General features: G+C 48.6%; 1 protein-coding gene across 1 annotated transcript in view; it reads right to left on the reverse strand.

Annotated features, from left to right (window-relative positions):
* Positions 1–1,110: 1,110 nt before the first annotated feature.
* Positions 1,111–22,513, reverse strand: part of FBXO18 (F-box protein, helicase, 18) — a 28,650-nt gene continuing 7,247 nt past the window's right edge. Inside the window, 17 exon segments of the mRNA XM_009331005.1 lie at positions 1,111–1,925; positions 2,813–2,959; positions 3,835–3,941; positions 4,602–4,724; positions 5,365–5,562; positions 7,336–7,411; positions 9,256–9,377; positions 9,998–10,097; positions 11,199–11,335; positions 12,714–12,800; positions 13,705–13,792; positions 14,652–14,880; positions 15,321–15,489; positions 17,407–17,501; positions 19,177–19,290; positions 21,506–21,696; positions 21,945–22,086. Of these exon segments, the coding sequence (XP_009329280.1) occupies positions 1,821–1,925; positions 2,813–2,959; positions 3,835–3,941; positions 4,602–4,724; positions 5,365–5,562; positions 7,336–7,411; positions 9,256–9,377; positions 9,998–10,097; positions 11,199–11,335; positions 12,714–12,800; positions 13,705–13,792; positions 14,652–14,880; positions 15,321–15,489; positions 17,407–17,501; positions 19,177–19,290; positions 21,506–21,696; positions 21,945–22,086 (2,230 nt within the window). The 3' untranslated portion in view covers positions 1,111–1,820.

Below are 22,513 nucleotides of genomic sequence, written 5' to 3' on the forward strand. Positions count from 1 at the left end.
GGCCGCTCGCAGGGGACCACAAGCAGGAGCGATTTCGCTGCAGACACACTACCAAAGACTGAAGGCAATAACACGACCTAGGAAATATTTTCCTTTGCATGTTTTCCCTTCGTCCGTCATCAGGTGTTACCCACTCGTTTCGCCCTTGCTACAGAACAGGCAGCTTTGTATTGATGCTGTTTTATGTATAAATGTGTATATACGGTATGTAAAATAACGCACACGCAGCAGTTGGTTTTTTTGATCTCGGCGGCCACGATGGTGGGGAGGACAGCGGGGACAGACAGGAGCTGGGCTGGGGTGAAATCCCTCTCCGCAGCAGCAAGAGCTCGGCCGGCCACCGGTATTGCCGTCCTCCAGCGGCAAAAGGTGACGGCAAGGCGCCAGCTGCCGTCGCTCGGCTGGGCGGCAAAAGGGAGTTTTAGCAGTCAGCTGGAAAGCAGGAGGTGTCTACCAACTTCTGCGTCCTTTTCTTGCTGCCGTCTTTTGTCCTCCTGTTTGTGCCACTGCTCTGGACCGTCGGACCTGGAGGAAGAGGCACTTTGGATGCGTGACGGACCAAACCCTCCCGCAGCGGCACTGCTTCTCCCCAGCGTACCACGGGACGGTCGGAAGACAGGTGAGGCTGGATGGGATCGCTGGAGGCGCCTGGTCCGGTGTCCACACCGAGCTTTACGGTTACATCCAACGTCCAAGTCTTGGGTGAACTTCTGCCCGCGCTTAGGTGAGTGGAACAGGGAAAGCCTTTCTGGAGTCGGTGCTTCGAAAGTGAAAGGAGAGCCAGCGAAGCAGCTCCTGTTCAATGAATAACCACGGAAATCAACAGGATGCACGAGCTTCCTCCAGCAGGTGTGGCTCACTGCTCCGGCCCCGTGTCCAAGAGCAGATCTCTTCTGAAATCGGTTTCAGTTTCGATCTCCGCACGACACGGGCGCTGGTACGAGCCACGGTGTCTTCAAACGGAGAAGACACCGTCTGATTGACAAGACCACCGTGCTGCTTGCACCATTGCTGCTGAGATGGCTGGTAAATAAATGCAACCCGGGATGACTTCTTAACAGAAGGGAAGAGAAAAAAGAAAGCATTAAGGCGCTTTTTTTTTGTTACAAATTTAATTTCAGCATTAAAAACACTCTCCAGTTTGTCTCCGAGTTAGACTGAAACCAAACCAAAGCAGTTCTTCAGACGCTGCCTCTCTTCTTCCCTCACGGTTTGCTGCAGGGAGGAGGCAGTTTGGGGAAACCCCTCTGCTGCAAGTAAGGGAAATTAATTGAGCTAGGAGAGGTTAATGACTTCGTCCGAGAGCTGACGGTGAAATTTTCCCCATTAAGACGGCCTCCAGGAAAAAGCCCATTTTCTAGGAATAAAGTGTTTCTTCGGATAATTTTCAGCATCGCATTTCCTCTTCTTCTGGTGGATCAGAGGGATTTCACCGAGGCATGACGTGATGGAATAGGCAAGGAAATCCTGGCAGTTAGGTCACTGGAGGTGTTTTCCTGGTGACAGAGGTCACGGAGGGGTAATGCTCAAAAAAAAAGCCGTCCTGTCTGTTACTGTTTATATAGTGCATGTTCTTCTGCGCAGCGACGCAGGCCGTGCCAACCAGCTCCGGGAGGGCAAGGCAGGGCTTGAGAAAAGGTCTCACACCTCCTTGCAGAGAGCCTGGAGGATTCCTCTCAGAGCTGGTCTGAAATCCTGCTCCAATATCCGCCTGATTTTGGAGCTGGGATGTGACGACAGGCCTTGTCCTGCACCCAGGATGGCTCCGGGACGCAGCCAGGGCTCTGGGAAGCCGGAGGGCTTCGTTAGAGCCGGATGGGCTATTCCTGAAGCGCCGGGAAAAAGGTGAGCGGTGTCAGAGAGCCAAAGCGCCGCTGCGTGCAAGTGTGGCAAAGGTAGCCACCTGCATCCTCGCTGCCATTGCTCTGCGGGAGAAAGAGAGGAGACGTGAGAGAAGAGGAAGGCTGGAAGAAGGCTTCCAACCTCGGCTGCAACCCCCTCGCATCCAGGGAAGAGAGCAACGATGCGCCCAAAGCATCTCCTGCCACCTCCCTCGCAAGGAAACCCCTTACGGGACAGCTTGTTTAACAGCTGCAACAACCAAAACGGCCCCGTGCAGGTCTTTGCTGGTGAAGGACGAGGCTTTGCCCGTCTGGGTGCTGGTGTCCCCTGCTGACGGCTCGGAGCCCATCTGCTGTCTCTTGTTGCGGACACGGAGCTCCACCAGATTCACTGCGCGCTCGCAGATCCCAGCACTAGGGGAAACATGGCCTTCACCGCACCTTCTGGGCAAGGGTCAACCCCCAAGCCAGAAGGTGGGACCGAAGCCAAAAGTGGATCCAAAAGTCAAGACTGTCGCTTCCAGCTGGCCGGCGGGGGCAAGGGGTGCTCTGCCAACCCCAGACGGATGTTCGATGGCCTCGGCAGAGGCTCCAAGAGTCGGAAATGGGATCTGACACGACAAAACCCCCAAACCAGCCCCACCTGAGGCCACAATTAGTTTCAGAAGAGAGGTCAAGGCTTGAGTGGGTCTGTGGGAACTGCGCCACCACCCTGAATCATGCGGTCGGGAAGTCACCCCCCGTTATGGGCCAGGGTTGTGAGCAGAAGCAAAGGGCTGGGGAGCTGTGGGCACGAGATCCATCCACGGGATGTTCCCTGCTCGCTTCCGCTGAAGCTCAGCGCCGAGGCTGTCCCTCCCCGGCGCGATAGCTCAGAACACAGAGCGCAGCCGCCCCCCAAGCGACTGGAGCAGCTCGTGAAGGCTCCCGATTCAGAAACGTGACCTCAGAGGCCCAGGGAGGGGACGTACGTGGGTCAAAGGGAGCTTCTAAGGGAGCTTCTTCACAACCAGCCAGGAGCTGGGTTGCAGCGTTGCCCTACACTGTGGCACGCAACAAGTGACGGCGGCCCCGTCCTTCGCAGCCTCGCTCATCAGCTCCACCCGAAGGAAACGCTCCTAAGAAACATGAAAAAAAAAGGAACGACGACGCTCAGAGGGAACTGGTTGTTTCATTATTATTTTTTTTTTAACCCCCTGGGAAGTGACTTGCAACACGATGTTTTTTTAAAAAATAAAACAACAAAAAAAACCCCCCAACCCCCCGGTGACAATAAAAAACAGGCAGAAGCCAGCAGCAACTCGCAGAGAAGGAAGTGAAGTAAGAGCTGCCGACCACTGCGGACAGAGAAAAGGGAACCCACACACTCGCACCGAGATAAGAAGTCAGGATCTGTGGAAGACAACACCCAAATGCAAGGTCTGGGGGCAAAAAAAAAAAAACCTGCTGCAACCTCGTGTCTCGCTACTAGAATCACAGTGCAGAGCAGCGTGAACCGAGGAAAAAAGGTGACCTCGGTTATTCTGGTCTACGCCAGCACAAGCCAGGGCATAGTCCACGCTCAGCGTGAATCTGGGATCAAGGTGAATCTTATGACAATCTTCTTTTATGCTTCTCTACCACACCCCCCTCTCCGAACATAATAATCGGAGATGTGCAGTACGAGTAGTGGGCGCTGCCTCTCTTGGCGCCTTTTTAAATTGGCAGCTGCCCATCCTGCCTGAGGTGTTATCGGCTTGCAGAGCTGCTTCGAGACTCCAAATCCTAACGAGACAGCAGCGCGTCTGGGAGTTTGCTCTCCCCGGCTGCCTGCTCTGCCTCTGGAGCAGCTCACACACCAGCTGAGGAACTGCTGCAGCCCCCAGGCAGGGCCGCTCAGCCAGATCGGGCATGACGACGCCTTGCTTTGGTGCAGCGTGCTACGAAGTGCAGGTATCGGGACCCTAAATTGCCCCGCTTGCGGATTTGCTTCCCTCGGAAAGGCTTCACTTACCCCAGCCAATGCTAAAAGGTGTTCCAGGGACTTTGACATTAGCAAATACTTCTTTGCGCGTGTCACGGCTACGTAGAGCAGGTTCCATTCATCCTCAGGATACCTGCCTAGGTTGGAGGAAAGATCATCGATAGCTTTAGAGAACAAGAATTAACAGCTCTGCCATTCTTCTAGTGCTTCAGCAAATACTTCTGGAAGGACACTCGGTGCTTCTCTGGGAGAGCATGAGAGCTCTCTTCTCTTGCAGAGCAGCAGAGCTGTGCAGCACTCTCCTGCGTGTGCCGTGCAGTTCCTGACACCACCGATAACTCCTGTCTCGTTCCACGTTCTCCCTTCCAGGCAAAGGCAGGACTCTACATGCCCGGAGAAGCCACTCACTGCTATGTGTTTTCCCACCTCCCGGGCACAGACTTGGCACTGGAGGAGCTTCTCAGTCTCTAGATTCACTCTGCGGGCTCCTCTCCGCTCACTGGGAAAAGACAGCTCTTCCAAAGCATCAACTGTGGCACCTAAGGAAAGCAGCGTCTTTCCCAAGTGTGGAGTCGGTCTTTCTCTTGCTAGATGGCTGCAAGCTCGAGTGCAGGAATATCCCCCCCGCCCTTATCTCGCTGTGAAGGAAACTATGACAAGATCAATGATCACTAGGACAGCCAGTGGCACTTGACGCCACCAAGAAGCACGGGCTTGCAGGACAAGCGCCGGCAGCATGCTTTGCTGCCATCCCACTTTCAGATCAGGATGGGTACGACGCGCAGCTGTTCCCTTACCGATACTGAAGTGAGTTCTCTGGTAATTGCCACTGAGACACGGTACTTCCACGAAGTCATCTGCAATTAGCACCGTATCAAACTCCAGGCCTTTGGCTTGGTGGACAGTACCTATTATGTAATCTGTAACCAGCGCACGTGGGGAACAAGGAGGAAAAAAGATCAGTCACCGCGGCAGCGATGGTATTTTTAATTTCACGAGGCGCTGAGTCAAATGAAATTATTTCCTTCTGCATTCATTTCCCTTCTCCCCAAACGTAAATCAGAAGGAAAGCACCTCTATCGGGAATCCAGGCTGCTGAAGACAACTTCCCTGCCAAGGAAAATGCCTGATTCTCAGCAGCCTGAGCCCCAGCCCCAGCTCCCAGTCAGGAACGTTCTTTATCTGGTGAATTTTTGACTTGATTGCGTTGTCCCCTCCCCAAATTTTAGTCAGCAAGTTGGAGGGCAATTACAACAGGAATCCCAAAAAGCAAGATCAAGTCCTAGGGCGTTCCAGCTGCAGGAAATACTGTGTCCAAACGTTTATTCACCTCTAGCAAAGTCACATTGAGCAATCCTTTGGTGGCAGATTCATGGCACTGAACTTCACCTGGAGGCCCAGATGTACCCCAAAAGCTGCTGTTCAACTTCCCTTTTTCCCTAAAAGACTGACTTGATCCAAATGTAGCTTTTTTGCAGAACGAGGTGGATTCAGCACTGAAGCTGGATCGAAAAAAAGACCTGAATTTGATCCTCTATCAAAGACACAGCTTGGCTTTACCTGCCATGGCTTTTTGTGACACGTGGCTGCTCTCAATCTTCTGCACCAGCTCAGGGATCCGCTCTTTGTATTTCTCCACTATCGCAATCTTCACTTCCAGGTCTTTGTCATCGGTGCGCTCGGCATATTCCCTTAAACCGAGGAAGCCCTGAGTTTCTTCCCATTTTTTGATAAAGGAGTCATTTATAACAAGGTTTGCTGAAAAGAAAGTAGCAGATCATAGAACCATAGAATCATTAAGGTTGGAAGAGACCTCTAAGACCATCGAGTCCAACCGTCAACCCAACACCCCCATGCCCACTAAACCATGTCCCTCAGCGCCTCATCTACCCGTCTTTTAAATACCTCCAGGGATGGTGACTCAACCACTCCCCTGGGCAGCCTGTTCCAATGTTTAACCACTCTTTCAGTAAAGACATTTTTCCTCACGTCCAACCTAAACCTCCCCTGGCACAACTTGAGGCCATTTCCTCTCGTCCCATCGCTTGTTACTTGGGAGAAGAGACCGACCCCCACCTCGCTACAACCTCCTTTCAGGTAGTTGTAGAGAGCGATGAGGTCTCCCCTCAGCCTCCTTTTCTCCAGGCTAAACAACCCCAGTTCCCTCAGCCGCTCCTCATCAGACTTGTTCTCCAGACCCCTCACCAGCCTCGTTGCCCTTCTCTGGACACGCTCCAGCACCTCGACGTCCTTCTTGGAGTGAGGGGCCCAAAACTGAACACAGTATTCGAGGTGCGGCCTCCCCAGTGCCGAGTACAGGGGCACGATCACTTCCCTGCTCCTGCTGGCCACACTAGTTCTGATACAGGCCAGGATGTCAGATGACATGAGTTTATTTGACAGACACATATAATGGCATTTTTTAATTCTAATCAAATTTCAGAGTAAGTATTAGGGAGCAAGTGTGAGGCAGTGGATGGACCGCTGCTGTGGGATGCAGGGGCTTGGAATGTACTCCTTGCTCTGTGATGGGTGGTTTTTGCTCAGGATTTTCTCTTTACTGATGCAAAACACTGTCAAAGCTCGATGCTCTCAATAGAGCGGGTAGCTTCACAAAGCAGCATCACTTTGAGATCCAGAGCTGGTATACTATGAAGGGTACGGAAGTTTACGGAGCTCAGGAGAGAGCAGCTGGCAAACATTCACTGAGCTCGCTCATTTCTACACCATGTGTCCTAGAAAGTCTGCACAACCTTTGTCCCCAGAGGTATTTGGAAATTGAAGGGAAAAGACTCTGAGCCGTCTGAAAAGACTCCAACGTGACTTCAGAGCGGCTGGAGCAGGGGCTCAGGGGCAGAGACAGTCCCGGGGCCCTTCCAACCTGCATTATTCTCTCTTTTTACCCAGATGGCAAGGAGTTTTTCTGGTAGCTCGCCTTCCAAAGAACCAGTAACAACCACCACATAATCAGTCACTTGTGGCAGGTCGTTAAGTCCTTTGTTCATCTCTGTGCCCCATATATAACAATACTTGCCTACTGCTACCACGACAGAGGGAGATTTTAAATGAACGATTCATTTCCCAAATGATATCCACCAGCGAAAAGCAAGCGTGCGCTAGAAGATTCAACACACCAGGTTTAAAACCAAACCAAAACAAAACAGGAAAAGCCCAACACAAATGAAAAATAAAGTCAAATCAGAAAACATAGGGAAAAAAATCCCAATCTATGAGTTTACTGGGCTCTTGCACTCACGATGAGGCATCGCAGAGGAAAGCTGGGGAGGGCTGCATGACACAGGCTCCACAATTTCGGCATTTCTGGTATTAACACCAGCCACTGAAGCAGCTGAAATAGCACAGCCCACAACACTACCATTGAGAAATCAGTTTTCAACAGGTAACTGCATGAGGAAATATAAAATAAACCACCAAGAAGCGTGTTGCTTTCCATCACCGCAGCAAAAACGAAAACATCTGTGCTGCTGCAGGGCGGATCAAACACAGGGAGAAGGGTGAGGATGTACTCACCTTTTTTCCGTTCATCTGCGGGTTGGCTGAGTTTCCAAATATCATAAATTCTGCTCAGGCCAAAACGGGCAAGCCCCTAAAACAAACAACAGTTTATCTTAATATACAGGAGTAAAGGTGCTGTCTAGAGTTTCTAGATAAGCTAGCAGGGCCCAGTGGTTGTTGGTGTTAAGAGGGAGGGAAAAAGGGAACGTGCTGAAGATGCAGAAGGAAGCAGGTTTCCTGAAATCCCTGGGGCTGTGGCTCAAAGGCAGCCGAAAAAGCAACGATCCAGCCCGCTCTGCGGACGGACAGCGAGAAGAGAACAGGACGCCGTCTGATCGGCGTTACAACAGAGCTACAGCAGAATTTTATAGTCAAAGTCTTTTCAAAGAAAAAAAAACCAACCCACATTTCTATAATGTTTTTCCATTCACTAACAAGAAAAGTTTTGGGGTTTGGTCATTTTAGCTTCCAACAGCTGCATATTGCTTTGTTAAAACGAACTTTAAAAGTCTGTCGTGCCATAAATGCTGCTGACCTATTGACTCCAAGCTGTTTGGTGGGAAAGCCAGCTCCAGGCACGGCTGCATCCTCTTTCCTGAAGTGACGGGCCACCACAACGAAGATAAACTTGCTAAACTGACCGTAAGTGTTTCAGTTTCAATGTAAACTGAAACCAAAAGGCTTTGCTTTGACAATTTTTACTTTCAGAAAGTATTCCCCTCCCCCCCCCCTTGTTTCCCAATTCAGTTTGTTTTGTTCCATCAAAAGAAGTGCCAGTCTGAATTTAGACTTATTCCAAACTGCAAAGGCAGATGAGGATTTTGATACCGGGTAGACAGTTCAAACATTCATTCCATTGTAATATGCCGTTTCCCAGTGCAAAAAAGAAATAAAAATATCAGCCTAAAATTCCAAAGACCAGGCTCTTCCTCAAACACATTCAGTGCTAGGACAACTTGTTCATGTGCTTCTATGTTTCTGGGTGCAGAACAAGATCTCATATTAAATCATAGGTATTGATGATTCAGAGTTGGAAGACTAATGATCCCTCTGAGGCTTCTGAAATGCGGAGCCTTATTAAAACCTCCCTGCAATTCAAGCGCGTGCATTTCTGCAGACGTGCACACGCGCACACTCTCCTTCTTCTGATACATGGGTGCTTTCTGCAGATGAAAATTCGGTGCAGACCTCAGAACTGTTGCTCCCTCAAGGAGTTAACATCCAGCATTGCTGAAAATCCCAATTTCCCTCACCAACAATGCTGGTGAACCAAGTTTCCCTGGCTTTCCTGAGTGTATCGAGATGGGGAACAGACCGTTACAGGACTGGAAATTAGGAATGAGCAGAGCACAGCCCTCTGTGACACCTACAAGCCCAAAGGTCACCTTCAGCTTCAACCATTGTCTTCGTCTCTCAAGAGAGCTGGAAAAATGTGTTTATTCTCTCAGGGCACAGCCAACTGCCTTTCATTGCTTTTTTACACTCAGCCTGCAATTACAGCTGATTTTTATTTCCCTAATGCAGGAACACTGTGCCACTGCCAGCGGTCAAAGGCAGTCAGCAGCACTCCATCTAACGCAAATACCTGCAGCGACTTGTTACAGCCGTACATCACCCTGCCCCTGCCCCAGCCCCACGCAGCAAACTGGAGCTGCTGCCGTCTCATCTGAGCCTGATGAAAAAAGAGACAGATGAGCCTAAAAAGGGAGCCTCGCCTGTGCAGATTTGAGGAAAAGCTGCTCCAGATAACCCTTCCCCGGCCTCAGCAGATTGCTGCTTTATCCTTGAATATTAGTTTTAAACCTGGGTGCTACAGACGACAGCAGGTCAGCCACACCTATTTCAAGACACTTGTCGGTGTCGCTGCTACAAGTGCTAACAGGCTTGGGGACTTGAGGTTGGGGCGTGAAAGACGCATTGGCAATTTCCCCTTACCCCAATCACGTGTATGTTGATTGGCATCTCTCTTCCAGTAAGTTTCACAGCGTCCTCGAACACGTTAAAATTGCTTCGTGATAAGATTGTTATCTTCCCTTCCATGCCACCTCTCACATCACCTGCATGAAGAAATTCCCAGTTAGCCAGAGCAGTCAGAAAGCAGGTATCTAAAACACAAAGATCTTCATAAATCAGGATTAATCCTGAGACACTTATTGTTTGGTTAGAGAAGGGCAACGAGGCTGGTGAGGGGTCTGGAGCACAAGTCTGATGAGGAGCGGCTGAGGGAGCTGGGGTTGTTCAGCCTGGAGAAAAGGAGGCTGAGGGGAGACCTCATGGCTCTCTACAACCACCTGAAAGGAGGCTGTAGCGAGGGGGGGGTCGGTCTCTTCTCCCAAGTAACTGGCGAAAGGACGAGAGGAAACGGCCTCAAGTTGTGCCAGGGGAGGTTTAGATTGGACGTGAGGAAAAATTTCTTTACTGAAAGAGTGGTTAAACATTGGAACAGGCTGCCCAGGGGAGTGGTGGAGTCACCATCCCTGGAGGTATTTAAAAGACGGGTAGATGAGGCGCTGAGGGACATGGTTTAGTGGGCATGGGGGTGTTGGGTTGACGGTTGGACTCGATGATCTTAGAGGTCTCTTCCAACCTTAATGATTCTATGATTATGCAGTAGCTCTGCGACTCCCAGTCATTGAACAGAGCTGACCGAGCCGAGCAGTGCACCAACAAGACTTACCCTTTTGGTTTCCACCCACTAATGTCTTACTCCTGATATTCTTGCAGACATCCAGAATGGTTGCTCCAACGTAAGCTATTTCAGGACCAAATCTGAAACTCTACGTGGAAAAATGAAGGAAACAGCAGGGAAAGAAGAGGAACTTGTTAGAATGTACAAAAATATTACTGTATATGGAACTATACAATTCCCACCAACCTTCCGGACAACCTTTCTCGTAGAAAAAGCACCCAAATCTTATGTGCCTGTCCCTGGCTCCTGCCCCTTGGCAAGGCTGCCATGGTGCAAGGGGAAAAGGCAGCTCAGGTGGATGGGCGTTTTGGTGGCCGTCCTGGCTTAGGAGCTGGTTGCATTGCAGCTTGTATCGCCGGTTTAAGCTGATTCTTTCTGCAAGGATTCTCAAAGGCATAGTTCCTCCCTTATATTAGCGAATTGTGTAGCCATGTGGCTAATCAGGCCAAAAAACTCATCAGGGTGAGCCTTCAGTTGGCGTAACAGCAGGTTAGGTAATCCAGCCTGGAGACACAAGCATCACTTGTGCTGAAAGAAGGCAGGAGCTCTCTTCCAGGGCAAACTCAGATCAGCTGAAGCTGCTCGTGAAAATTATGCCCCTGGCAGACAAACAGGGCAGGGGATATCACGGACAAAGGGGCACTGGTGGGGTAGAGGTGGCAACGTCGGAGTTTGTACGGAGCCAGAAAAAAAGATCGTGTGTACAGCCAGAAAATATGTCCTCCTTAATCAGTGTGGTTTTACTTCAAGGAGGTCACTGCCAGAACAAAATTCATCTCCTTGCTCCTAACTCCTTCATCTCTGTGCATGAGACCCACTGTCGTAACTGACTGGCAATATGAGCAGAGAGGGTATCTGCCCCTGCCCACCCAGCTGGAGCTGAGAACTAACCCAGAAAAGAGGGGATCTCCTTGAAATAAGCCACACACTAAGGTCTCTACCCCAGTACCCATTTTTCAAGCCACAAGGCTTTCCTAGTGATGGGATCACCTCACTAAGAGGCACAAAGGAGCTCTGCAGTGCAGGGTGTGAACGGCAAAGCGTGCCACTAATCCGGGCAATGCAGACACTCCACGGTGACAAACTCAAGGAGTCTGGCTGTTAGATGCCTTCTGAAGAAGGACGTGAAACACTGTCCACTGCATTAGGGACCTGTCCAGGGAAGGACAGCAGCAGACCCTCACCTTACCTGGGTGAGGTAGTAGACATGGGTGTGACGCACTGAGTAGAGGGTATTGACAGCGCCTCGGAAGGTATAGATCTGCTGGTGAGGGTCTCCTACGAGGATTATGCCGCATTTCTGTGACAGCACAATATCTACGATGGCTGCAGGAAAATATCGGAGCATTAAGGGGGAGCCTGATAAATCAAGAGTGAACTGTACAACATCTCTTGCCCGTACAGAGGCAAGATCTCTTGCCTGATGACTCACAGCATGTAAGAAGGGGTCAACACAGCTGCAGAAGCCAAGCTGGGGAGAAGCAAAGGGAAGTGCGCAGCTGACTGGGAGCTCTACAAACATCCTCCCACTATTTTAGTCTGACGGTATTTTTTCCTGGACTGTAGCTGCACAGCATCTTAATCCCACATGTGTGAGCCCAGCACAAATCCACCACCCATCCCCAGTGACCCGGACGCGCTGCCCACGTGTGCACACTGACTCAGTGCACACCTCAGAAAGCCCTTCGGTCCACTTAGAATTATAGAATTGTAGAATCATTAAGGTTGGAAGAGACCTCTAAGATCATCGAGTCCAACCGTCAACCCAACACACCCGTGCCCACTAAACCATGTCCCTCAGCGCCTCATCTACACGTCTTTTAAATACTTCCAGGGATGGTGACTCCACCACTCCCCTGGGCAGCCTGTTCCAATGTTTAACCACTCTTTCAGTAAAGAAATTTTTCCTCATGTCCAATCTAAACCTCCCCTGGCACAACTTGAGGCGCCACTTTGACCAAGCCTGCCCAAGGCTCAGTCATACTGGCAGAGCAACTGCCTGCATCACACGCACAGCCAAACCCTTGCAAGACCAGGTCTCCAGTGAAGTACAGGTGGGACATGGTCTGATGAAGCCTTTGAGCCGATTTAATATCTGCTGAAAGGACCAGGCCTTCTTCTGCCCCCCTTCTTTTGCTCCTCAGCACACAGTTCGGTTCACTTAGATCCCTTTGCAGAACCAATTCAATTTGCTTTGCAACAGAGAGCTACTCCCCATATCCCCGGCAAAGAAAGCCAGCAGCTTTCTGCTACATGACTCAGGAATCCCCGGGACGGTGCAAGGAATGGGCAAGGCTTGCACCCAGTGCTGGGGAGGGATGGAGCAGCTCTGCTGTTCTGATAGCTGAACCATTTAATGTCTCGCCACTCTTGTGATAAAACATGTCCTCGGCTACGCTGGCATTCTGTTTTTCCCTGTTAGCAGCAACGCAATAGCAAAAGGGTCTGGATGGCACGTCTGGATGCCCAGAGGAACTGAGAGCAACCCCTCAAGCTGATGCACATGTACTCTTGTAGCCTGCTTACAAGCTGCCTTACTGAATTTGCAAGGATCTGGGACCAAGCAATGGGTCAGTTATGATGTTACAGCTGAGGGGCAGATTTTTTTTTAATTGTGCTACTCCGCACACACCCCTGAGCACACAAACATCCTCTCTGTAAAGTGCTTAGGAAGGCTGCAGCTCTGTCTCCTGTCACCGCTCACCTGGAGTGCAGTCCTGTGCTTCATCGACAAAAATGGCATCATATCCTGAGAGCTGAGGCTTGCTGAGCTGCCAAAGTTTCAAATACCCTGAGAGAAAGAACAAGTCATGTCAGCGAGAGGGTAATTTTCTCATCATAAAACACCATGATCTTTAAAACAAGTCCATTAAAAAAAAAAAAAGTTTCTGGCCCTACTTCTTGCTTGGAATTTGCATGACATTTGGAGGGGTTGCAAAAATCTCTATTGCTCCCAGATGTTGCTGTCTCCTTTGGCTGTATGAAGGATGGAAAAAACCCAACCCAAAACAACCTGACTGCACTGGAGGAAGGCAGCTACACTGATGACTCCAAAGCTCTTAATGCACAAAGAAAATGAGAAGGAAGAAGGTTTTGCCCAGTACGAACCACCTCTGGCACTATCTGCACATGTGCTAAGAAGCAAGAGGAAAGGACATGCCGGCAGCAGCAAGGAACAAAGACTCGCTGTTAGCGCTCGTCCGCTCACTGTCTCACCCATTATCTCTATGATTTTCCTGCCAATCACACACAGCTGAATAGTTCCACCATCTTCTGAAGCCAAAAAGGAGAAATGAACAAACTTCCAGCCTTTGGGCCCGTTTTGAGCTCCTGGTGAGCTAGTGGCAGGAGAACAGGAATTTTATACTTTTGTATATATAGAATCATAGAATCAAGCCTGTAGCGCTGCATGGGGTTGTTGTGGCCGAAGTGCAGGACCCGGCACTTGGCCTTGTTGAATCTCATACAGTTGGCCTCGGCCCATCGATCCAGCCTGTCCAGGTCCCTCTGCAGAGCCTTCCTACCCTCGAGCAGATCAACACTGCCGCCCAACTTGGTGTCGTCTGCGAACTTACTGAGGGTGCACTCGATAAATGCTCATTCCTGGTGCACAGCCAGAAGTAAGAGGTATGAATCCGTCCAGTTTCTACTACAGCTCTTTATCTGAAGGCTATTTGACATCTGTACTCTCTTACCATCGCAAGTTATCTTGTATTTCTTCTCTATGTCTCCATCCAGCTTCTTCATGTTGCGCCATATCTCTTTCGCCTCTTCCACATTGATCTAGAAAGAGAAAACAGAAGGGTCTGGATAGATCGCTTTGAGCAGAAAAACAGTCCAGGCACAGCAGATCTTGAAATGCTTCTCTGAAGCCTTTTTCCTCCTGCTTCTCTTCTGTGTCACCACCAGTTAACTTCTTCTCCTCAACGTAGTCTTTTCCAAATGCAGCCCCCTGAAAAGAACATTTCTTTGGCCCGGCTATTAGGACAGTGTAATACAAGACCCCCTAACTTCTGCACATTAACACTTCGTGTTTATTTTGGCTTCTCTAGACAGCTTGCAAGGAGCTTAAAGGTATTGAATATTTTGAGGGTGTCGATTCGTTCCCTGCCAGAAATAACGGCTGCAAATTGGATTTCTGCTAGCTGGGCTGGATCTGATCAGATGTGATCAATGCGGAGCAGAAAGGCTAATTTTTCTCCACAACTCCAGCCCATGTTGTTTGCAATGTCAGTGCTGCCCTTTAAGTGTTGCTAAGATGTCTGTACTCTAAATGAGATTTTTTTGGGCTTGGCTCCGTGTATCAAAATGACGACAAAAATGTTTATTGTCTTTACGTGTAGTATCACAGTGCCGTTCAGGCACTGATACAAATACATGCAATCTCGTCTCTCTTTTTCTTGCAGGGAAGAAACATCTGCACTGAGCAGAGACAGTGATAATCTCCTCTCCAGAAATGAGCTGTGCGAACAGGGAGAACAAACAAGCCCCAGTTCCTTTGGATTTGTCACCAGAGGAAAAAAAATATTTTGACAGTTCTTACAGCTGGAGCACAAATACCCGTGAACTATGAGAAATGTGAGATAACTACAGCCCCTTCTAAATCTTGCAGCCCGAGTCTTGCTTCATCTCAGATACCCACCTCCTTTTCTACTGGACTGACAAGTTCTCTCTGGCCGTGAGTATTTGTGAACCAAACAGGAGTATGCTCTTCACAGATCTCTTCATCTGAAGAGGCAAAAAAGTTTTCAAGGGTCTGCGAGACTGTTTTCCCTCTTATGAACAGAGATTGTCCCTTGCAGTTCCGGAGAAGGGAACTCACGGAGTAAACCGACATCTTGGAGAAGTTCACCTTGCCTTTTTCTTTATAGCTGTGCCACAGATGACAAAAAATAATGGAGAGACATGTTGAAACACATCAAAAGCCTACTGGAAAAGCAAACTCACTTTCACTTCTGTTGCACAGACCGCTTCTCCCTGTGAAGTGCTCCTTGGCTACAAACACAGGCAGGATGAACAGCCCCCAAAACAGCAATGGGGCTTATGTCAGCACAGTCTATGCCAGAGCAGGGCAACGAGTCTGCTTCCCCAGGCTCGCATGGATGCTAAAATCACTGGCCCATCCAATCTGAAAGAATTTGGAAACCGTAAATCACAGTCTGGCTTGAAGCAAGTGAAAGAAATAATTCCTCCCATTATTTTTGCTTCCTCAAGTCCTGGAGGTTTACTTCAAAACCAGACCTTCCTTTCCTGACATGTCTTTTCCCTGCTCCACTGGCCTTCAGTGAAAGAATCTAAAATCCCCACTCACTGTTTGCCGACACTTCCAAATGCTAACGAATGGAAAGTCTTGCACGTAACGTTTCTAGGGAAGACACTTCTTCCCCTGTCTGCAACAGCTTTGTTAAACGTCACGTAAAGGAAATTCAGATCAGGAAACTTCTCCGCATACTTGACCAAGGTTGAGGTCTTCCCTGTACCTGAAGAACAGAAGAAAGCAAACAAAAAGCATCCAGAGTCAGGTATGAATGAATGAATCCGCACACCTCTCATCAGCTTTACCTTCCCCCTCCTGCCGTCCTAACTGCACAGCAGTATTATTTGCAGCTAATGGGAATTTATTCACTGACTCAACTGACATCAGCAGAAGCTGTGGAGCAAAGTAGCTTCGAAAAATTAGTCTGCAGCCAAAAAGCCTTTTAAAAAAAAATTCTTTTTATCACCCAATATTCTAGAAGTCTGAGCATACGTGAAGGTACTGGTTCTCTTGAAAGGCAGTTTGGTAAATGAAATGTTAGAATTGCTCTTTTGAACAATTCATGAGCTCATTTCCTTGTAAGATCTCCCACTCATGCTGCTCTCCTTTACTCCAGTTCGCTGCAGGACAGCACTGACCACACCTCACGGCAAAGCTGCTTCACTCGTGGAGTATCAATCACAACAGAAACCCGAGACAAGAAGGGCTCTGCACACCTCCTCCTTTGCCTCTTTTCGTATCCTCAGCGATGACACAGCGTCAGCAAACTTCATCACCTTGCCGTTCGCACTTCTCCCAGACGACTCGTGAATGTTGGGCAAAGCAGGTCCCAGCACAGGTCTCTGCAGGACTCCAGCGGTTACCACTCTCCGCGCGGAAAACTGACCATCTGCTCCAACTTTTGCTTCCTAGCTTTTAACCAGCTATTCACCCATGAGGACCACCTTTCACCATTTTGCCTGGTGCAGATATCGGTCCGGCCCGTAGATTGGTCCCACGTCTCCCTGTAGAACTCCACTGCCACAGCAGCTTTCACACTCAGCTACTGGTTCAGCCACTTCACCCTTCAGTTCCTTTACATCTTCTGGGTGACGCAGTCCAGATCGTGAAAGGAACAGTACCAACGCATATTTCAACCGCGACCTTTCCCATCTGAATGTGAGACTGACCCTCTGGTGAACCCCCTATAGAGAACGATCCTGAGGTCGGTCCTTTCCAAGACCTTCTACAAGGAACACAGATGCAGAAACACATTTAGCTTTTCCGCCACCGCATCGTTTACTCTAAGGCATCCTTTACACCGCAGTTAGCTAACAGATGCTTTGGCAAGCATCCTCATCCACATGTTTGAAGAAGGATTATTAGTCTTTTAAGCTTTTTGCCAGCGGTTCCTCACGCCCTTTTCCTGCCCTGCCTTGTTGCAGTTACACGTAACCCGTCAAGAGTTCATGAACATTCCTGTTTTTGTCGTTTGGACACTGACTTTGTAGAGACATAAGAAACCACCATTAGTGGCTTCTGTACCGTGGTGCTTAGCTGTACGTGTCCTTTTGCAAGCCTTTCGGGCAGAGAGCGTGCACTAGCTCGTAGCCCCCAGCATGGTGTCTTTAAAGGAAACTCTCTGCAGGTGGAGGGAGATGATTTACTTTTCCTTTTCTATTTAAAAAGGCTCCCTCAATTTTATGCAATTCCCCTTTTCAAAACAGTGCACGAGTGCAGAATATTTCTTGGCTTGTGTTGCTCTTACAGAGAGACAAGTACGAGCGACTCCGTCTAGTGGCCTGTGGACAATAACACTGCAAAACAGGCTCAGCATGCGACTAAGCAACACACGGAGAGTTGCTTCTCCTCTCCTGGGTTCCAATGACAAGCTGCTCTGGGCAGTCATCGACAGCGCCCAAACACTCGGTTTCGGTATCGTGTCCGAATACGACATTTACCCAGCTTGCAGGGGAGTAACCACCACCACGCTTCCCGTTCCTCTTTCTCTGCAAAAGCTTGCTCTGATTTTTTGTATTGTTTAAACGTAAGGCTGATCCCCCTGGCATCCACACAGTTCCTTGGACAGAAGAAGCAGGGAGGGAAGGAGCAGAATTAGAAGTTATGCATTTATTCTTACAACATAATTTTTGGCTCTTACCTGCAAATGCCATAATTTTCACTATTTGACCATGCTTAATTTCGTGATTCAAAATCCTTTGCTGTTCGTGGGTCAGCTTTACCTCAGGCCAGCTCCTAAAACCAGAAAAAAACAGAGTGAAAGGAATTAAGAAAATAATAATAATAATAAAATCCTCCCAGATAAAACAAACAAATTCACTAACAGCAGAAGGAAACCAATGAATGATTTATCCCATCCCACAGTCAAGAAGGTGGCACTGGAGCAACTCGGGTTATTGTGCAAATGAGAAAAGCAGGGAATAAGAAAAGATTGGAGATAGCAAAACCAAAAACTAAACCTTGGGGAAGGTTACGTAGGAAAAGATCTTCTCAAGGGCCCTAAGCCATGCTTTAAAAATGAATCCGGCACCCCAGCTCCTTAGGCTTATTGAAAACAAACAGCAACTTGGGTTTGGGGTGTTTTGTTGCTTTTGAGAGCAGGTACCTTAAATTGCTCTCCGATTCCTCAGCATGTAGGACAGATCAATTATCCCTGCCTCCCAGGGGAGCCGAGAGCTTTGATTAACATTAAGAAAAGCATTCAGCGCTTCCGGCTGGAGCACAATTGTTTTATTCATAAAGGTCTGAAACCTATAATCAGCCAACAGTGTGAACCACCTCTTCACACGGGGTCCTCCCCGATGCCATGCGTAAGGGCAGAAAGCCCTGTTTAAGTATCCTTGACGTGTCACAGCTGGCAGTTGCCATTTCACTGCCTCCAGTACACACCTTGTACTAAAAAAAGCAAAATCTGCTTAGAAAAAGATTTCAAATGGAGGGGGTAGAACAAAAGGGCTGGGAAACTAAGAAGCACTGAAACCCAGCATCTGTTTACCTTATTTATTTTTTTTGTTACGACCTCTCTCACTGCTGTAACTCGGTGATTTTATTGGATTTCTCTTTGCTAGACCTCTGTGACGGATGAAAGCACAACTGTTCCCCTTCTGCAGGTAAGGACAAGGAAGCTAAATGACTCAACCCAGGATAACTGCAGCAGAAGGGGAACCACGCCTGGATCTCCACAGGCCAGGAAAGCATTTCACTCCTTACTCTCCTTCCTTCCTAGGCAGCAAGCCAGCAACCAATGCTAATTTATAACAGCTATATATATGTAACAGTTAGTATATAACAGTTATCCAACAGGATCCAGAAAACAGGAGCCAAATCAATATCCTGCGGCTGGTATCTCCTTTCCTCCCATGCACAGAAAGCAGCGTTTATAAATGAACGGCCACATTATTTCATTATTTGAGCTACAGTAACATCACCAGCAAGCCAGCTCCCATTTGGGCTGACTGCAGCTGGCAGTGTTCTAGAGGAACACACTGTTAAAATGAAAGCAGGCGCTCTCCCCTCCTTCCAGAGCTTCTTATCCCAAGGGAGAGTGGTGATTTGGGAACGTATTTTGGGGTGATTTGGGCTCTGCGAAATTTCAGCGGCCGTCACACTGGAGCGCACAGAACTGTGTTCCACTGATACATAGACCCATCGGTGAACAATGACTTTTAAATTCAGTCAGTGCTTGGTAATTCAATTTTTACAGATTTAAGGCCTGATTCTGGTTTTCCTCTGAGAATTCAGGGAGAAGATGGCAAGGAGCAGAATAAGGTTTTGTACTAATCCTTACGAATCTCAGAGGCTTGTCAACCAGCCCCTGCCATGAAACATGTGCTCCTTCTCCAAGGTTCAGCACTCCACCAGGGCCCTGTGTACTTAGGTGCATTGCTCGGATCACCTAAAATAGCATTACCCGGACCATAAGTCTTGTCTGCAGTGTGAAGCCAGCGTTTCCTCTTCTACTGTCTGCATAGTTACAGCAGAATTTTCCATCAGATACAAGCAGTAGAAAATATTGTAATGGATCCTGGTGGAAAGGACGAAAGAGAATTTATCATTGAGAAATCATCAATAACAAATGAAACATCTGCAGCCACCTAATAGAACGCCAACGTCTTGAATACTTCCAACAGAACAATGCACAAAGCCCCAAGCGCTCGGGGAGTTGCAGGAGACAATATTAATATTTTAAAGTGCAGCTATACCTTGAAAAGTGACTGCAAAGGCACCCCGGGGACAGCCCCGTTTGTGGCCTCTCCCTCACTCCTGCTGGGTTTGTGTTTCAGGGTCTGCCATGCAAACATGACCTGGGATCAGAATCCACAGGATCCTTTTGCTCTCCTGAACCACTATCAACAACAGAGTCTGGGGGAGCCTGAGAGAGAATTTGGGCTAGTTTAGGCCTCTAAAGTGAACCAGTTTCATCAACTGTCTTATGATGATTTTATACAAGTGTGTTAGCCCTGACAACACTTCACGGTGCTTTGTTACTGCAGAGAGGAGCACAGCGACTCTGCAACTTCAATTACGCCGGCAACAACTGGTTTAAAATTAACCTCCATCATACATTGGGGTTGACACCACTGTGGCTTTACCTCTTTTAGTGCAGCTTTGTTCCTGTGCCCTCACAGCTGCCACCCCGGGCCACACTCCAGGACAGACTTCGTGTCTCACATTAGGTGACCTACACGCTCAGACTCACTAGTTTGCTCTGGGAGCTGTAAATAGGTACCAGACAGTTCCTTGAGGACACGTTTCCTCCTTACGCCCTAAACCACAAACCTCATGTGGTTTGAAGAGATAACGTCAGAACAGACATGGTAATTCCTATTTCTTCTAGTCTAGGTTGTTCAAGGAGATGGAGGTGGGACGTGGGTGACTTTGACCATGAGCTCTCATTGCTTGTGCGCAACAGCCTCTGTCTGCCACATCTTCAGCAGGCGTTTACTCAAGCTGATGACCTTAGCCAGCAATTATTGATCACTAACAGGCCAAATAAGCATCCCAGTTTCCCTGGCCGGTAGCCTGAACTCATGGCTCATGGTTAAGTAAGCAGAGAATGAACCCTTCTCTTGTGTCTAACACAGGCTGAACTATAAGTTGCGGAGGGCAGTCTACAGAACCATCTTCTTTCCGGCTACAGATTCCTTTTCCAGTCCAGTTCCTTTCCAGTCTTCTCGTAAGAAGAATTTACATGTGTCCTTAATCCTCATCTCATTCTCACTGCAATTCTGAAGCAACCTGTGGGCTCTTACCTGCATTACCAGGCACCTCTGTGAACAAAAGGCACAGGACGGATCGCTACGCACATGCAATGGGTGTCCATGGGACTTGTAGTGTGATTTAAAAGGAGTGAAGTGAATAACTGGTCTCAGGGTAGTAACTGCATTAAATTGTTGCAGCTGATGTGTATCTATTTCTAATCCGAAAGTTTAAACAGTTGCTTTAAAACCTGCTTTCGTTTCTGAAGAAAATTATTTTTCTTGAACACTACTTCCCAAAAAACAAGCGGACTATGAAACAGCCTAGGAATTATAGCAAATCTAAAGGCAACGCTCCTGAATGTTCCTGCAAAAAGCTAGGGATGTGCACACTGTTCCTGACAAACTGCACGCACTGAGGAGCTGAAGAACTCTAACCAAGAGGAACATAATTGCTCCTGAGCATATATTCACTGTATATAGAATCATAGAATCGTTTAGGTCGGAAAAAGACCTCCAAGATCATCGAGTCCAACCGTTGACCCAACACCCCCATGCCCACTAAACCATGTCCCTCAGCGCCTCATCTACACGTCTTTTCAATACCTCCAGGGATGGTGACTCCACCACTCCCCTGGGCAGCCTGTTCCAATGTTTAACCACTCTTTCAGTAAAGACATTTGTCCTCACGTCCAATCTAAACCTCCCCTGGCGCAACTTGAGGCCGTTTCCTCTCGTCCTTTCGCCAGTTACTTGGGAGAAGAGACCGACCCCCACCTCGCTACAGCCTCCTTTCAGGTGGTTGTAGAGAGCGATGAGGTCTCCCCTCAGCCTCCTTTTCTCCAGGCTGAACAACCCCAGTTCCCTCAGCCGCTCCTCATCAGACTTGTTCTCCAGACCCCTCACCAGCCTCGTTGCCCTTCTCTGGACACGCTCCAGCACCTCAATGTCTTTCTTGTAGTGAGGGGCCTAAAATATATATTACGTATCGCCATGCCTAGAAAGAGGCAGGCAGGCAGGCAGCGTGTCCCCACTCCTTACCTGTTAGTGATCGCAATATTCCTGTCTCTCATCGCGTACAGCAGTGTGGCTATGCAGTAAAGCATCTCGGTCACATCCAGAACAGAGAGGGTAGAGCAGGGTCTCTGCAGACACGCCATCAGCTTTTGGATGTCGCTGACGCCATCGGAGAAAAGCACCATGACTGCAATTATGGCCCACGTGTTCTTAGGCTGGTATAGGAAACAACAAGAAAGAGTGAGCAAAAAGCTTTGAGCCTTTAGGAGCAGGGAAACCCCTGCTTCAACACTGAAAAAACACTTATGCCATGATGAATAGTTAAATCCTCTTCAGTCACCCTGAATAGTACCAAATAACACTCCAATGGGAAAACTTTAGACGCAGGAGGGCAGATATGACCTTAAAGCACCAGCAGTTGTTAAACCTTTTAAATAAACCAGTTAATAGCTGTTAAACCTACCCCCGTCCTGCTCTGTAAATGCAGTTGGTGAAGTTTGTTGGCGACGCAGACTTCAGCCTTTGAGAAGAGGTGATGATTTTTCAAACACTGGAGAACCACACTGGGATTTACCTTCCGTCCGGTGGGTATGGTAGACACGCACCTGCGCAGAACGGGAACAGCAGCATTCGCAAAGAAGCCTTATCAAGTGAGTTTATTCTCCGAGTACATAACGCCTTCTCCAAAGTACCGTCAGGCAGGCAGCAGTTAAGTGTAACTATACCCTAGAATCATAGAATCATTAAGGTTGGAAGAGACCTCTAAGATCATCGAGTCCAACCATCAACCCAACACCACCATGCCCACTAAACCATGTCCCTCAGCGCCTCATCTACACGTCTTTTAAATACCTCCAGGGATGGGGACTCCACCACTCCCCTGGGCAGCCTGTTCCAATGTTTCACCACTCTTTCAGTAAAGACATTTTTCCTCATGTCCAATCTAAACCTCCCCTGGCGCAACTTGAGGCCATTTCCTCTTGTCCTATCGCCAGTTACTTGGGAGAAGAGACCGACACCCACCTCGCTACA

Source organism: Pygoscelis adeliae, unplaced genomic scaffold, assembly GCF_000699105.1.
Source record: "Pygoscelis adeliae isolate BGI_AS28 unplaced genomic scaffold, ASM69910v1 Scaffold129, whole genome shotgun sequence".
In the NCBI taxonomy this organism is placed as follows: Eukaryota; Metazoa; Chordata; class Aves; order Sphenisciformes; family Spheniscidae; genus Pygoscelis; species Pygoscelis adeliae.